General features: G+C 50.7%; 6 protein-coding genes across 6 annotated transcripts; 2 read left to right on the top strand and 4 right to left on the bottom strand.

Moving 5' to 3' along the window:
• Positions 1 to 469: 469 nt before the first annotated feature.
• On the bottom strand, positions 470 to 2,739 carry faa4 (long-chain fatty acid-CoA ligase FAA1; the record flags this gene model as incomplete). Its single annotated transcript, XM_057131669.1, has 4 exons — positions 470 to 559; positions 620 to 2,160; positions 2,213 to 2,238; positions 2,300 to 2,739. The coding sequence occupies 4 exons, from the start codon at positions 2,737 to 2,739 to the stop codon at positions 470 to 472; spliced, it is 2,097 nt and encodes a 698-aa protein (XP_056979657.1).
• A 721-nt stretch (positions 2,740 to 3,460) lies between these two features.
• N7511_009291 (S-adenosylmethionine-dependent methyltransferase) lies at positions 3,461 to 4,981 on the top strand (the record flags this gene model as incomplete). Its single annotated transcript, XM_057131668.1, has 3 exons — positions 3,461 to 3,518; positions 3,566 to 3,727; positions 4,203 to 4,981. 3 exons carry the CDS (start codon positions 3,461 to 3,463, stop codon positions 4,979 to 4,981), a joined length of 999 nt encoding a protein of 332 aa, XP_056979656.1.
• Positions 4,982 to 5,573: 592 nt separating this feature from the next.
• On the bottom strand, positions 5,574 to 5,981 carry N7511_009290 (uncharacterized protein; the record flags this gene model as incomplete). Its single annotated transcript, XM_057131667.1, has 1 exon — positions 5,574 to 5,981. One exon carries the CDS (start codon positions 5,979 to 5,981, stop codon positions 5,574 to 5,576), a length of 408 nt encoding a protein of 135 aa, XP_056979655.1.
• Positions 5,982 to 6,025: 44 nt separating this feature from the next.
• N7511_009289 (uncharacterized protein) lies at positions 6,026 to 7,079 on the bottom strand (the record flags this gene model as incomplete). The annotated part of the gene is made up of 2 exons (XM_057131666.1): positions 6,026 to 6,646; positions 6,732 to 7,079. The coding sequence occupies 2 exons, from the start codon at positions 7,077 to 7,079 to the stop codon at positions 6,026 to 6,028; spliced, it is 969 nt and encodes a 322-aa protein (XP_056979654.1).
• Positions 7,080 to 10,208: 3,129 nt separating this feature from the next.
• N7511_009288 (Hsp70 family protein) lies at positions 10,209 to 12,449 on the bottom strand (the record flags this gene model as incomplete). Its single annotated transcript, XM_057131665.1, has 4 exons — positions 10,209 to 11,998; positions 12,109 to 12,174; positions 12,232 to 12,355; positions 12,423 to 12,449. 4 exons carry the CDS (start codon positions 12,447 to 12,449, stop codon positions 10,209 to 10,211), a joined length of 2,007 nt encoding a protein of 668 aa, XP_056979653.1.
• A 1,120-nt stretch (positions 12,450 to 13,569) lies between these two features.
• Positions 13,570 to 16,033, top strand: N7511_009287 (uncharacterized protein; the record flags this gene model as incomplete). Its single annotated transcript, XM_057131664.1, has 5 exons — positions 13,570 to 13,589; positions 13,638 to 13,706; positions 13,757 to 14,245; positions 14,302 to 15,900; positions 15,949 to 16,033. The coding sequence occupies 5 exons, from the start codon at positions 13,570 to 13,572 to the stop codon at positions 16,031 to 16,033; spliced, it is 2,262 nt and encodes a 753-aa protein (XP_056979652.1).
• Positions 16,034 to 16,672: the final 639 nt, after the last annotated feature.

The following is a 16,672-nucleotide window of genomic DNA, read 5'->3' as shown; positions in this document are numbered from 1 at the left end:
AGGTGTAACTGTGGCTAATCAGTGAGGCACCTAGGGACTTTGGATCCTGGTATGCAGGTACCACCGTTATAGTTCGTTAGTAGGTTTAGCAAATGTTAGGTTCACGTCTCTACAAGGAGAATTATCAGGCGGAAACGGAAATAAGCTACAAGAGTAGAGCTAAAGCATAAATGATGAAATTACTAGATAGACGGAGATAGGATCCAGAATCATTGTGATGTCGGTCCGATCATGTCCGCATTCATCACTGCCTCGTCTAGATCGTGGGAGAAAGGAGTACCAGAGTCATGCCATATTCCATCAAATGGGGATATCAACAGGATCACAAGTCGAAGGAAACGCGAAGGAGCAAAACCAACACAACGGAGAGGGTGTCAAAGCTGAATGAACGGAAAACAAAGAGAGAAAGACAAGTATGCAGCATAGCTAGGAAATCAAAATGAAGTCACAGGCATTTCAATGTGCTTTTTTATTTCTTGCCGTACGCCTTGTTGATGTCCTTTTCGTAGGTGTTGAGGATCTTCTTGCGCTGGAGCTTCTGTGCGGCGGTCATGAAACCCTGTCAATGGTGTTAGTTTGGGTTTGTAATGCAACATTTTTTTTTTCAGTTATCACTTACGTTTTGAGGGGACCATTCCTCATCAGACAGCACGACACCGTTGATGATCTCAATGCCACGGAGGCCACCTGCGCGGCCGGCAGCCTGGAGCTGCTGAAGCACAATTTTGTTGATCTTGTCGTTGTGAACAAGGGTCTCGAGAGTGTCACCCTCGATGCCGTTGTCGCTGGCAATCTTCTTAAGAGCAACCTCGACGGGAACGATGATAGCGACAGGTTTGTCCTGGTCTTCGGCGGCGTAGACACAGATGTTGCCAACAACAGGGGAGGAGCGGTAGACAGACTCGAGCTTCTCCAGAGCGATGTATTCACCGTTCTGGGTCTTGACCAAGTTCTTCTTGCGGTCAATGATGTTGAGGTTTCCGTTGCGGTCAAACTCGCCAATATCGCCAGTCATGAACCAGCCATCCTCAGTGAGTGCGGCCTTGGTCTCTTCTTCGTTGTCATAGTAGCCGGAGGTCACACTGCCGCCGCGGATGAAGATCTCACCCTGGGGAGGTTTGTTCTTGGTCAGGTATCCGGCTTCAGCGTAGTCAACCAGCTTGACCTCGATGGAGGCGGGAATATCACCCAGAACATAAGGATTCCAGGCCATGGGGTCACCCAGAGCACCCATGGCGGATGTCTCGGTCAAACCGTAGCCGCTGATCATGGGAGCAATGGCCATGGACAGGAACTTTTGAGTGTCCTTGGAGACGGGGCCACCGCCGTTCATCACGATGCGGAGGTTGCCACCAGTGGCCTCCTTCAGTTTCTTGAACACAACGGTGTCCAGGATCCAGGACCCCACGCTGGAGCCAGGGAAGCCAGTGGTCATCAGGAAATTCTTGGCTGACATAGCACCCCAGAACATGCCCTTGACCAAGAAGCTGTTCTTATTCAGGTTGTTCAAGACGCCCTTCTTCACTGATTCCCACACGGCGGGGACACCGACCAGGATAGTAGGCTTGAACTCCTTAATATCACCCTGACAATTGCGCATTGAAGCGTCAGACAAAGTACGGGGGTTACCGTATCCCATGGTACCACCCCAGAACAAGCAAAGGTTCTCGAACATGAATTCGAGGATATGCGATTGGGGCAGGTATGTCAGCAGGGAATCCTTGTGGTTGATATAAGGACCAACGATCTCATTCACACCGGCGGTGGCAGCGATAACATTAGCGTGGGTCAGAGGCACACCCTTTGGCGGGCCGGTCGAGCCAGAGGTGTACATGATACAGCAAAGGTCCTCGGGCTTGGGGGGAACGGGCTCCACGTGGTTCTCCTCACCCTGCTTGCGCAGGTCCTCAATGCTCTGCACATTGATGTGAATGTACTCGCTGTGGAGCTGGTCAAGCAGCTTCTGGTCCATCTCTCCGTCGGTGTTATATATGATGTGCTTGATCGAGGGGACGCTGCGGAGAATGTTGATAAGTGACTTCACCAGGCTGGGGTCGAGGAAGATGGCAGTGCTGCCGGTTTGGACCAGAGAGTGCTTCAGGCCCTCTTCGCCTAGGGTGTCATATGCGGTCACAATGGTCACGGACTGGGAGGCGGCACCTATCGCGGGTGTCAGTCGAATTTCACGAAGGAGCAAGGGCAAGAAACGAACCGTGTGACATGGCGAGCCAGTTTGCACTACAGGCATTTCAGGTCAGCGCTTTACGTCTAGTCTAGAGCACAGGACACCTCTTCTCACCTCGTCGCACCGTAAAGGTGGATTCTGCTGTCCTTCTCGAGGCCAAGCTTGCGAAGACCGCAACCAAGCTGCAGACAGAGCTGCTCATATTCGAGGAAGCTCTTGTAGGTGTACCCGCTCATCTCAAAGTAGGTCCACTGCTTGTCAACCTCCGTCTCGACGCCATCGACGATCTTCTTGACCTTCTTGTTCTCGACATGTGTCTTGATCAACTTGCGACTACCAACAGCCTTGGCATTGCCGAAGACGCGAGCGGATCGGCGGAAATTGTCGTAGGTCGTCGCAACGTCTTCCGAGGGGCGCAGAATGAGACCGTCCTTGGCCGCGGGGTGCCGCCGAGGGATAGTTTCACCCTCTACAGGTTCATAGCCGGGGGCCTCGACGGAGAAGGGGCCCTTCTTGGACATGCGCGGTTGGAGGTGAAGGTCGCGCTTCGACATTCTGGCGGAATAGCTTCAATGGCGAGGGGAGAGATGCCAGGGGTCGACAAAGATACTGAAGCAGGCAGTTAGAAAAGTTCTATCCGGGGGTGGAGGTTAGCTAGTGCGGGAATGGGGCATCAACAACTTGGGTACTTGGGAACTTGGGAACACGAGCTGTGGAATAGTCAGCGCCCAGCTTACCGGAGACACGAGAGAGATTAGTTGCCAAAGACGATGAGCTCCAAGAAGAAGGAGAAGAGGAAGTGCACAGAGCCTGAAGTTGATGTGGCGGGTAATATGACGCAGCTACGGGGGTTCCTTGCTCGGCAGACCAGCAGCTCCGTACTACTCCGTTATTCTCCTTGAAATCTTTGATTCCTCGAAACTTAGTGCTTTTTTTGTTATTTGTTATTTGCATAAGTACGCCACATAGGCCTGTGCTCATTTCGGTTGCAAATAGTTAAACAGCTAAGCTAATGGGACTTAGCGTTGTCTGTAGCTGATCAGTTGCCCGTTTGTTTCCGTTGGATCCCAACAAGTGAACTTTGAAGACGAAGGTTATGATTTGGCAGCACGATATTAATCCCATATATCTAATTGGAAGGCTATGCAGTCAGAAACCCTGACTTCAGGGCTCTTATTCCCCGTAGAGCCTCTGGTCCCGTGATCGTGTAGTCGTAGATCAGAAAAAAAAAACCCGCACTCCAGCCAGATCAAATATCAGAACCAAAAACACCCAATGGAGCAAATTAGCGGTCTCCTCGCCACAGGGGAAGAAGTCCTCGATGTCGAAGAAGGTAAGTCAAGGCAGCCAAAGCTAAAGCCAACTCTAATCGGTCGACAGAGTCATTTGTCCTCTTCGCGCAAGACATCCCAACCAACAATCTGGGCATGATCGATTCCCGCGCACAGTCCGTGGAAGTATCAATCCATGGCAATGAATACACCATCAATCAATCACCTGCTCTCCTCTCTGGTCACAGAGCTGGGGGTACTACAGGCGCCGGTTAGTAGTCGCATACGCCGTACACGAACAGGTGTACGATGCGCAGCCGTTCGCATGATCTGCACCGAATATCATTTCCCCCATTTTCCCCCATTCCCGCATACCAGCACGGACGACGATTGCTCTGCCCCGCCCACTCTGTTTTCTGCTTTGTTTTGATGGAGTGTCTTGCCCAGACCGGCCCACGGACTCGGGGCGTCCAATCGTCGAGCGCGTGTGAGCCGAGGTCAAATGTCATTCATTTGAAGGATGCGAAGGTTACCTTGGCTTGAACACGAGCTGGCTTCTGTCACCTGCTCTGCTTTTGCTTGGCTTTCTGTATCTTCATATCTTGTGGCTTCTGTTCTTTACCGCTCATCCCACCATGGTTCTATCATGCCCCGGCCACTACCAATCCTTCCACCCACCCAATTACCACTCATGCAAAGCAATTAACAAAACAATTAACAAAACAATAGCTAACCAAACAAAACAGTCCTCTGGAAAATCACCCCTCTCTTCTCAGAATGGATAACCTCCCCAACAAACCCTCTCTGGACAACATCCTTCCTAAACAGCTCTTCAACAATAGTTGAACTAGGCACCGGCATCTCAGCCCTATTAGCCCTGACCCTATCCCCCTCAGTCCAACACTACATCGCCACAGACCAGGAATACGTCCAGCGGTTATTCCGCACGAACCTGGAAGCCAATGCCTCCATCCCGTCCTCCGCCGGGGCAGGGACAGGCAGAGGCAGCAGCAAAAGCAAAAGTGGCAAAGGAAAAGGCAGCAAGATTTCCAAATCGAAAACCGTGACAGTTGGAAACCCGTCCAACATCAGCTTCACAACTCTAGACTGGGAAACCGATCAACCTGGTTCATTGAAGCAAGAATGCATGCCATCGGAAACATCCCATCCTAACCAAGATATCCAAGGCGGGGACGCAGATGAGGAAGAGGCAGAAGATCGTGGCTTCGACGTCCTCCTCTCGTGTGATTGCATCTACAACGAAGCCCTCGTCTCACCATTCGTGCGCACATGCGCTGAAATCTGTCGACTGCGTCCGGTGTATGATCCTACGGAGCAGAAACAGGGACAGCGTCGACCGACGATATGTATTATTGCGCAGCAGCAGAGGTCGCCGGATGTTTTTGAGACTTGGTTGAGGGAGACTTTGCGGGAGTTTAGGGTTTGGAGGCTCTCGGACGATATTCTCGGGGAGGGTTTGAAGAGCGGAACTGGGTATTTGGTTCATTTGCTGTTGGTCAGATGAGATGGGTGCAGGACACCTAGTTTCATGGATACATTGGTACATATGGGAAGTTGGCGACTTGGGCATGAGCCTATAGGTTGGGTTTGTACATAGACGTAGATAGAGTAACTTATAGCGAACGAGATGTGGTTAACACTAGACATGGTTATAGTCTGTGGTATCAACAGTAAGATGTAAATGTGCTATGCAATTAACTATAGACAAACCCGGCCACTCTAACAATAATCAACAGTTGTAAGATGTGACATACCAAAAGTCAAACAAGACACCAGGACCTCCCAGACATAAACAGAGGGTATTCAAAAGATAGGGCATGCAACAGACACACATACACAGGCACAGATACAGCATGATAGCAGAGACACCATGCTAGCCAAGACAAAACAAATCCCAGGACAGAAACCGCATCGATAAACAAAATGCAATTGATTATCGTATTTTGAGAAACCTGGTGAAATCCGTAGATCACCAGATAACCTAGTAAGACAATTATATGTATGAGTAGCCAGCGGCAATAGACAATATAAGTAGAGAGAAAAAAAAAGGTAGAACAATATGTGAAGAAACGAAAAAAATGCAGCAAAATGCGAGATTACTCATGAACGCCATCTTTAGGTTCAGTGTTTTCCTTTTCAGGCTGCGAGTATTCATACTTGCGCTTCAGCCCCGAAACAGAAGATTCAGTCGGCGTAGGCGAAGGACCCTGCACAACAGCCTCCGAAGACGGCAAATGCGCCAGCACCTCCCTAGGTTCCGAGTCCGGCGTGCGGTCAATGATAGAAGAGATGGATTGTTTCGTTGATCCGATCCCATTGAAAAAGACCGGCTTGGGGGGCGTAGATGCCGCATGTGAAGAATCAACCGGGGTCCCCTCGGCGTCGGGCATATATCGGTCTCGATCTGGGAGTTCGGTTTTGACGCGGTAGGTTGGTTCCCGGTCATCGGCTTCCGAGTCCGAGTCCATTTCCTCGACGTCCCCGTCGCCCAGGTCTTGGTCCATGTGTGTTGAGTGTGGGCTTTCTTCTGTCGAGGCGCGGTGTGTGTTCATGACGGGGGGAGCGGTGCTGAGGGGTCGTAGACGACGCCGCAGACTTCTAGGGCGCGCGACTGGCTGCCCAGAGTGCGGTCTTTGTGTTTCTTGGTGAGGTGGCACATGAAGCCGTGGAGGGTGACAAAGTCGGATTTATTGCAGCCTTGGATTGGGCATGTTAGATAGACCAGACTGCCGTCTGAGGGTCTTTTCCAGAGAGCTCGGCCGGAGGGGTCGTGAGCTGCTGGGCGGCCGTGACGTTCGCCCCATGCTTCGACGTTTTTGATGGTGTATTTCTGTTTGCGGCGGATAGATCCCGCGCCATGTATTGAGTCGTGGGCCACAATTGGGTGGGCATGGGGATGTTGAGATGGTGGGGGTGGTGGGGGAGCTGCGTGGTGATGAGGTTGGGAGTGGATGTGTGGTGGTGGCATTGGAGGAGCCTGTGCCGGTGGGAGAGGTGTTTGGCGGGGTTCGGGAGGACTCTGTTGCTTGAAGAAGGCCAGTGTTGTGGCTGCACTGGTTTCTGATAGCCGCCGCGGTGGTGTTGGCCGCAGAGGCGGCGAGTCGGCGTTGGCATTGGGCCCCAGGCCCATAGATTCTCTCTTCAGCTTCTTGCGTTGTCTCCGGAGGTCCTGGTTGCTGTTTAGTATGGGATTCTTGTTTTTTTTTTCTTTCTCTTTCTTTTCTCTTGATCTAGCTGCTACGCTGAGTTCTCACCTCTTCCTCGGCCTCGGCCCGTTCTGTCATGGATCGAAATTCTTCATCTTCATGTTTGCGCATTGCCAGAATGCGGCTGCGAGTTGCCATGCGAGCCATTTCTTCATGCTCTAGATGGCGCAGTCGGGCTTCAATATGTTCTAATGAAGCGGGACTGTGTACTGGCGGAACCGGAGGGTGATGGTCATGCATTGCAAAATGGCGGAAGTGATGACTCTGCACCATCTCCGGCGGAGGCATTGGGTGTGGATGCGGATTCATGGCAATGGGATGATAGCGAGGAAGATTCACCAGATGACCCGGCATGCCACTGTCAGTCACAGGATGCACCGGTGGTGCAGCAGTCATGATGGCAGGGAAGAAGGAAAGAAAAAACAAAAGGAAAACAGACCCATTTCCCCCATGGTTGACATTCTATTCTAAAGAAAATAAGAAATGACTTCCACTAGCGCGACCCTTCTGCACCCCCGTTATGAAATGTCCCGTAACGGCGTAAGGGGATCTACTCGAAATCGAGATTTATTTCCCTGAATTCTACTCTTAGTCTGTCTCTCTCTCTCATTACGGTCCTGGTTCCTGGCCTCTTAACTGTCCTATTTACTCCAATGGCTTGGTTTAATTTCCGTAGTGGATAAGTTCAACCCAGTTTACACATCTTTGGATCCAACTGGGTCCCAATGATCGTAATTTCCTTGGATTCAGGTCACTTGACACTCTTCAGGGGGAAACATGATCTGTCGAAAAAAAATTCCTATCTGCCCGATTCCCTTGATCTCGATTGGTGGCCCAGTAGAATTTCAAGGGGAAATTGGAATTTCCACAGGATCTGGAGAGCGACCGACTTTCCCCGTCGATCGATCACTTCCTAAAGAAGTTAAAAACCGCCCAAACACAGCTAAAAACAGCTAAAAACAGCTAAAACGCAGCAAAACAACTGTAAATCGGCCATCCGTATTATGTAACATGTGTTCCTGGATCGTTCCATGGTCCAACAGAGAACCGGGAAGAATGGTGTCTCTGCAAAGACATTCTACATTCTACACTGCATAATCTATTCAATATATTCCCCCCTTCCCCAGCCCCAACACAGTTAGGGTTATTCTCTGCCATGCTGTCACAATCATGTTAGTGATTGTGACAGCACTAACACCCTAGCCCTGGGACACCCTAACCATGACATGACCACACACTTCAATCGCCCCGGGGATTAAAAATCAAGGCACCCAAACTGGACCCGAACTCCAGCCGGATTGTAGCCGGGTACATGACACACACCAGGGCTAAGCTTGTAAAGAAAAAAGGAAAAAAAGAAAAAAAGAAAAAAAAGGGCCAAAAGGGAAAAACATGTAAACCGAGTGGAGAAAATAATCAAGACTAGGGGCACGCTAAAGCAGATGGTCTCACTCCAGAAATGATCGACGAATGGGGTGGAAATGGTATGTATGAAAATTTTCACTTTCTGGCCTTGATGATCTACACCTCCCTTGGATACAGAGTAGCTTCTATAGCCGATAGTTTATAGTCTATTGTCTATTGTCCTCTATAGCATCATCCCCCTATATCCCCCCCCCTCTCCCCCTCGTCTCCCTATGGGACACATCCCCTAACCCTAACCCTAGAGATGGAGATACATACACTCAACCCAACTCTCCAAAATAATTGTCAATAATTGTAAATGTAAATGTACATCAACAGTCCAGTCAATCGAAGGATCCAAGTATGACGACCACTCCGGAGTACAGTACACTGTTCATCGTCACTGCAGACCAACAGACCGAAAGACTAGACCCACACTGGCAGCCTGACTGGGCCTGACTGGGCTTAACTGGTGTGTACAACGATGATTTGTTACTCGACCGCTGCAGGGAAGTGTCTGCACAACGACCTCTACTCGAGTCCAGATTGGTCTGATAACGTTGACCATTGTTCGGAGATCCTGGTTTCAGAGTACTGTACAGTATACGTCCTCCATCTACTACTGTACACTCACCAAGTCCACTGGTCGTAATGCTGTACTGCACAGTGCTTTGTTGTGTTGGCGCCTGCTTGGGTCCAATGCTTGCTTGGTTCTGTTCTGTGCCCCGTTCCCCATTGCCCGGTTTCCCCCCTCGGCTCACATGTACGCATGTACGGTGCATGTATACACGTTGGAGTGCATTGCATACTGTATTGAATGGGGGAAAGTTTGATTAAGATTAAGCATGTGTTGGACTGTACATGGCTAGGCCGGGCTGTTAGATAACGTTCTCATTCTTGGTAGTATTATTGTGATATTATTGTGATTATGTATCTAGTTACAATTGTATTTAACCGTTTAACCTCTCTCTCTCGCTCTCTTTCTCTCCCTGGCACACATGTCATCTCGTCACTTAAGCTAAGTTCACTTGCAGGACGTTGGCGGGAGGAAGAAACAGCCTACAGAGACGATTGGCCCAACACATAAAGTGGAGGCCAGGTTGAATTAATAGATTGGAGTCAAAAGGCGTCTCGACGGTTTCAGATGACTGGCTGTACGGGTGGAGCGAGGAAGAGAAACCCGTGCGCCAGAGGCCTTCAGCCTATCAGGGTTGTCAGCCATTTATTGCCTTTGGAGTTGATGTGTACATGTGTACGATGTTCAGTGCAGGGTTAATATAACTATAATTAAATCACGAGCTTGGACGGTGTTCTCCCAATCGTACTAGTCCCTACAGTAGGGATTAGTGAGAGGCTAAGGCCTGTAGATTAATTGTTTACTCCGTACTTGGCATACTGCGATGCTGCTAGCTTGTAGTCTATGGGGACACGGCCCACCAGACTGCTGCATCTGCACGCTGCAGAGTACACATAATGTTTACAGTCAGATTCAATCTATTGTTTATTTAGGGGGAGGGGGAAGTCTAGATTGGGTCTGTATCAGAACTGGGGATGTGATAGGTCGGAAACAACTCGAGATTCAACTGAAGCAGACGGATGCAGAGTGATGCAAAGTGAAGTAAAGTGAAGCAGCGAATGTTCCAAATCCCGTGCCACGAAACCTTACTAGTGGACATTTCTACGGATCGAAAAAGAGAAAATGTTGGGAAGGTCAGATATTGAAGCGAGAGGAGAATTGTCCGATTTCTATTGTCACATGCCCCAAATAACCAAAGCCTACCACATCCTTTTTTGGTGGCCCCTTGCCGTAATGTCATTAGATACAATGGTAGACAATCCCGGCATGCCAGCTGACGAGCAATGAACCCGACCAGAGGCACGAGGGCAGAGAGAGAAGAATTGATGATCATACATGGTAGTCAAACACCGAGACACCGTAAAACGAGAAAAAAAGGGGGAAAGAGGTAAAGAGGCTTTAAAAAGTATGTGTACAGGTAAATGCGAAAAAAAGATGCAAAATCAGGGAGTCTCTTAACACACAAAAGGAAAAGAAAAGGAAATAAAAAAAATACAGGAACCAAGTTCAACGTGGTTCAGGGGGAACAGTTAGGGAGAGTGCATTTACTGCTTGTTCTCACCCTGCTGCTCACCACCCTGCTGCTGCTGCTGCTGGGCCTCGTTGTTGGCCTTGTGCATCTTGTCGAACAGGGTCAAGCTGGCAGTCTGGAGCTCGTCGGTCTTCTCCTTGAGCTCCTCGGCGGTGGCGGTACCCTCGCCAGACTGGTTCTTGACAACGAACTCACGGAGAGTGGCGATCTTCTCCTTGATAGTCTCAGCCTCGGTCTTGTCAAGACGGTCCTCGAAGTCCTTGAGGGCCTTCTCGGTATCGTTCAGGACGGAGTCGGCGCGGTTAGCGGCCTCAATGGCGGCCTTGCGCTCCTTGTCAGCCTCGGCGTACTTCTCGGAGTCCTCAACCATGGACTGGATCTCGGCATCGGAGAGACCGGAGCCGGAGGCAATGGTGATGGACTGGTCCTTGTTGGTGGACTTGTCCTTGGCGTTGACGTGGACAATGGAGTCGGCGTCAATGTCGAAGGTGACCTCAATCTGGGGAACACCACGGTGGGCAGGGGGGATACCAACAAGCTGGAAGTTTCCGAGCATCTTGTTGTCCTTGACGAGCTCACGCTCACCCTGGTAGACCTTGATCTCGACAGCGGTCTGCATGTCGGCAGCAGTGGAGAAGGTCTGGGACTTCTTGGTGGGGATAGTGGTGTTACGGTTGATCAGACGGGTGAAGACACCACCGAGGGTCTCGATACCGAGGGAGAGGGGAGTAACATCGAGCAGGAGAACGTCAGTGACCTCACCAGCGAGGACAGCACCCTGGATAGCGGCACCGATGGCGACAGCCTCGTCGGGGTTGACGGACTTGGAGGGCTCACGGCCGAAGATGGACTTGACAGACTCGTTGACCTTGGGCATACGGGTCATACCACCAACGAGGATAATGTCCTGGATATCACCGGACTGGAGACCGGCATCCTTGAGGGCCTTGCGGACGGGCTCAGTGGTGCGGGCAATGAGGGGGTCAACCAGGGACTCGAGCTGAGCGCGGGTCATCTTCAGGTTGATGTGCTTGGCGCCGGAGGCGTCAGCGGTGATGAAGGGAAGGTTGATCTCAGTCTGGAGGGAAGAGGACAGTTCGATCTTGGCCTTCTCGGCGGCCTCACGGATACGCTGGATGGCCATGCGGTCACCGGCAAGGTCGAGACCGGACTCCTTCTTGAACTCGCCGACGATGTGACGGACGAGGTTGATATCGAAGTCCTCACCACCGAGGTGAGTGTCACCGTTGGTGGACTTGACCTCGAAGACACCCTTCTGGATCTCGAGGACGGAGATATCGAAGGTACCACCACCAAGATCGTAGACGGCGACGACACGGTCGGTCTCCTTCTCCATACCGTAGGCAAGGGCAGCAGCGGTGGGCTCGTTAACGACACGGAGGACGTTCAGGCCGGCAATCTGACCAGCATCCTTGGTAGCCTGACGCTGGGAGTCGTTGAAGTACGCGGGAACAGTGACAACGGCGTTCTTAACGGGTCTGCTGAGGTAGGCCTCGGCGGTCTCCTTCATCTTGTTGAGGACGAAGCCACCAACCTGGGAAGGAGAGTACTTCTGGCCACGGGCCTCAACCCAGGCGTCACCGTTGGAGTGCTGGACGATCTTGTAGGGAACCTCCTTAATATCACGCTGAACCTCAGCGTCGGTGTACTTGCGACCAATCAGACGCTTAGTAGCGAACAGAGTGTTCTCGGGGTTGACAACAGCCTGACGCTTGGCGGCAATACCGACGAGACGCTCGCCATCCTGGGCGAAACCAACGACGGAGGGAGTTGTGCGGGCACCTGTTGTAGTCTCTAGTCAGCAACTAATACCCGAATTTTGGTCCTCGGCAAAGCTCCCGTAGTCGAGCTCTGGCCACTTGACCGGGCGTAAAATTCTTTCAGTCACATACCTTCGGCGTTCTCAATGATCTTAGGGGCCTTGCCTTCCATGACAGCAACGGCGGAGTTGGTGGTACCTTTAATTGACCATGTTAGGATGAATGTTGATGGATTCAGCTCGCGCGATCACTTACCAAGATCAATACCGATGACCTGGCCCTTCACCTTCTCCTCACCACCTTCCGTTGAGTTCCATCTCCGGATTGATGCGCCGGGGAATCTGGAGGCAGGGGTGCGAGCGAAAGCAGCGCGCGGGAGCTGGACGAGATGTTAGTCAACGCGTCGATTTTTTTTTTTTTCGAATCAAGGGGAAGCTGGAGCTTACAGCGCGGGTGATTGTGCGAGGAAGCATTGTGAGGATATTAATTAATACAAAGAGGAATAAAACTCAACGACTCAATCGCAGAGTATTAAAGGAAGAGAGAAAGGATGGAGAGGATGGAGAATGGGGATGGAATCAGAAAGAAAGGGAGAAGGGAATAGAAATTGCACGGAGAGCTTCGGGCCGTCGAACTTGGTAGAATCACGGGACCTGGCCAATCAACGCCACCGGCAGGCTGCCCGGTAACCGGCTCACCGCCTTTGCGCGCGTCATCGGGGAACTATAGGGGAAGTCCGACGCAGTCACTTAACGTTATCTGAACTGAAGTTATAAGTTATTGGACTTGACTGATGAGTGGGGGGTTCATTGTATGGCATATGTGTGTTCTCACGTTACACCCTATATCACAATACTACACACCTTATAGTGGCTACCTTGTCCCGAGGTTCGGAGCAATGGCTGTCTGCACTGTCTATGGCCACCACAGTAACTCAAAAGGCAACTGATAAATACTTCAATTTACTTGCATCACATGCAATAGAGCACAACGAGGGCTATCCATCGGATCAGAACTGTGATATCAAGGAATCCTCCTCACTCTTGGCTAATTCTGGGGGTGACTGAATTACTTATACTTCACGGTCGTGTGATGTAGTTGACAAACCCCCGTCTTTGACTCACCCTGAGACAGATTGTGAATATAGCCATGTCCGTCTGGGTGTAGATCCTGCGGGATGTTGGAGGTATGGAGTTGAGAGGTGTGGACCGTGACCCTACAAGTGTAGAGAGTGATCCAGATAGGGTGGAGTGGCAAGATGTATAAAGATCCCCCTCATATCGAGTATCACCAAAGGGTGCCCGAGTCACAAAACGTCTCATCACGATTCGCTGGACTTGCAGTTCCCCGGGTTTTTGTCCCAGATGGACTGCGACACCGGAACCAGCCAATTTGGCGTATCTTACGTCATCATTTTTCTGAAAGCGTTGGACTTTCAACTGAGAGCTTTGCTTCTTTTTATTTCTTCTTCTTATCAAAAAATAAGAAAGCAAAGTGAAGAACGACAGTCAGGTCTCGCACGTCAACTGGGGGCTGTTGTTTTGTCCACTTTCCCCGCTCGAACAATGTCACCTCTGAACTAGCTCTCTCATCATGACCTCGGATTCTCTACTGTGAGTCTCCGGATCATGTCTCGTCGAGATTTAATCTGATTGTCTTAGACACCGCCCGACCGAGGCACTTATTCTCCCAAACAAACGGCGCTTCTTCCCGTTCAAGATCCCCAACTTGTCCGTGTCCCTCTCTTATCTTGTGCGCATTCTAACGAGCGTTGTCATAGCCATGTGCAGCTTCGCAACTACATCAGCACCGCTGATCCCGATCGCATCTATGTGGTCGTCGAGAGGATCGTATACTCCATCCATATCTCGGCGCAAAAACGAGTGAGCGTAGCGGTCATTCCGTTTGAACCGCGCTGTCTCGCCGCTGGACATGGCTGGATAGCCATCGGCGGTCCTGAAAATGGCGAATGTGCTTTCGTCCGGATTGGGGACCGAGACTTGCAAGTGCAGGGGGAAATACCTCCGTTCTACACTTCCGATGTGGATACGCCGCTGCCACTCGATCTCGACCCACCGTCAAGACGGACATCGCCGGGGACTCCCAACAACGCCGCTTCGGAATTTGCATCAGCGCGCTACCACCCCAATCGGCCATTGCGTGAAGTGGAGCTTCATAAGTTTGGCGGTAGCATAGTCAATTCGGTGTCTATTCATCGTTTCTATGGTGGCGGTGATGGTGTGGCGGATGAAGACGTGGTTGTTCTAAGGTTAGCGTTGGATCAGAAGATTGGCGCATAGTGAGAATGCTAACCAATTTGATTAGCAACAATGATCGAACAGTAACCGTGTACTCCCTCACGCGCGCAAAGGTCCTTAAAGTTATTCATCACCCGACGTGCATGAATTATGCGACAATTTCTCCAGACTCGAAACTACTAACTGCTGTCGGAGATGAGAATCGCGCTTACTTCTATGAAATTGTCCGTGACATGGAGTCAGTCGGTGTCACTGATGCAGATCAAAAGGTGACAGGATGGGAATGGGAGCTTATTCAAAACCTGGAGTTGAATATTGGCCTGCGTGCGGATGATGCATGTTGTTTTACTGTTGCTTTCTCGCCATCCAGCCGTTTGTGTGCTATAGGCTCCCAATCTGGAATCATCACCATCATTGATGTTGACTCCGTCTGGGGGACTTTGGGCCAGTCTGAGGATGACACGCCTGTTATTTGTCAATTTTCAGCGTCACGGTCATGCGCCGAAGGCGGCGCTGTGCGCTGCATGGCATTTTCACCGGAGCCTTGGGACCTTCTAGTATGGCTAGAGGGCCATGGTCGAGCCGGTGTTGCAGACGTTCGCCAGGGATTTTTACGCAGGCAGATTCTTCACCTAGATGCCAATGAGCCGTCAATGGAAGAAGTGTATACAGATTATTTGACCGACGAGCTGGAACGTCCGCATTTTGAAGACATATCCGATCAACCGCCACGCCCGAGGGTCAATGATGACGACCTCGAAATTGAGAGGTATACAGAGGATGCAGAGCATTCTTCACTACGCGAATCTGTGATGCACGATCTTACCGAACGAGAAAGATTGATTATGGAATTTTTGAACACAGCACGCTGGACGTCACGACTTGAAGAGGGTCTTACCGAGAGACCAGAACGATCAACAATCTCCGGTCTTCATCCCCCTCGTCCAGTGGCTCGAACGCGGCATCACGGTTCCACAGATGGTGCCACTCGAACTCACCGTCCTACTTCACCTCCGCGTCCATACGATCAGTCTGATGTCTCCCGAGACAGCCATTTGGGCCGTTTAGCATCCACTCCAAGACGTCAAGGCTCGGTAATCCTGTCCCAGGGCAATCGATCCTCGGAGACGGCGTCTGTTCATCCTGACCGTCAATCAAATATTCTGAACTATTCAACTTCACCCTCTGAACTTCCATCCCTCACTTCAGAGGTCCTCTCTCGAGCGGGGGTCGACCCCGAAATTATTCACGATGAAGCTGGCACGTCGTCGGAAGCAAATGGCTCATCTAATCCAAATATCGGCTCACATGGCCTGACTCGCCGGGCTCCGCGATCAAGCTCTATTCCACAACGAATTGATCGACAGCCAAGTGGAGCATCTGAACAGAGGAGATACGACACGTCTCGCCTGACAACATATGAGATACGTGCCAACGTAGCCGCCGAGCGGCTCAGGCGCCAACGCCAAATCGCTAATGAGGTACACAATCGCTCCTTTGAAAGAGATCAGCGGCATCGCCAACAGCTACTCGGCTTCGAGCAAACACACTCTCCTCACTGGATCAGAAATATCATCAATGAACTCCCCGATCGAAACAGCCAAAATTCCGCCGACGAACCGGATTCCACCGCTGGTGTTGGTTGGGGGGCCGATGGACGAACCTTGTACGTATCCCTTTTCCCGATTGTGAGGGATTATACTAACATTTGCAGGTACATTGCTACATTGGAGGGTATCTACGAGTTTCACCTTAATATTCATGACCGAAAAACTTTCCCTAGCTTCTCTTGTCGCTGATTCCTCACCAATCCCGTTTTATTTTGCATATGTCTTTGGCCTTTGGAGCTTCGGGGCGTACATTTGATTCTTTTCATGTTTCCACTATGTCATATTTGCTTCTCTTTTTCCTTCTTTGTATGAATGATTGCGGTACAAAAAGTTAGGCTACATATGCTGCTAAGCTAATATGATTCCTCCTGAACTCAACTATGATACTCAACCAGACATTTCGTCGAGTTTAAGTAGTCCAGCTCTAGTCACAAGGTGAAAGCGAGGTCAAAACGGCACCTTCTAGTCTGCAACATGAGGTAGAAAAGCGTTCGGCCATCCATCACACCGCCCCCCACACGACGTCATGAATACTGCTGGCAAATAATGTCGGTTTGGTTTACACCGCTCCAGTGGCCTTCCAACTACGAGGTCTACAGCCAACAACATGGCATCGTTTCACTCCCATATTCTCTGAAAGGGCAATCGTCGTCCTATTCGACCCTGAAACTCGGGGAAATTGCTTTCACAAATCCGCCATTCACATTTCAGGATAATCGCTGTCGGATCTCCGCACAGCGATTGAATTGGCTTAATACAGCTCGGTGTGGGGTGCGGCTTTTGCCGAGTTCATCATCAGCACAATTTCATCACGCCAATTCTCCCTCC

This window comes from Penicillium nucicola, assembly GCF_028828085.1.
Source record: "Penicillium nucicola strain IBT 29836 chromosome Unknown utg000010l, whole genome shotgun sequence".
NCBI classification, from domain to species: domain Eukaryota; kingdom Fungi; phylum Ascomycota; class Eurotiomycetes; order Eurotiales; family Aspergillaceae; genus Penicillium; species Penicillium nucicola.
Note: the sequence above shows the minus strand (reverse complement) of the source record. Positions and strands in the feature narration are given on the sequence as shown.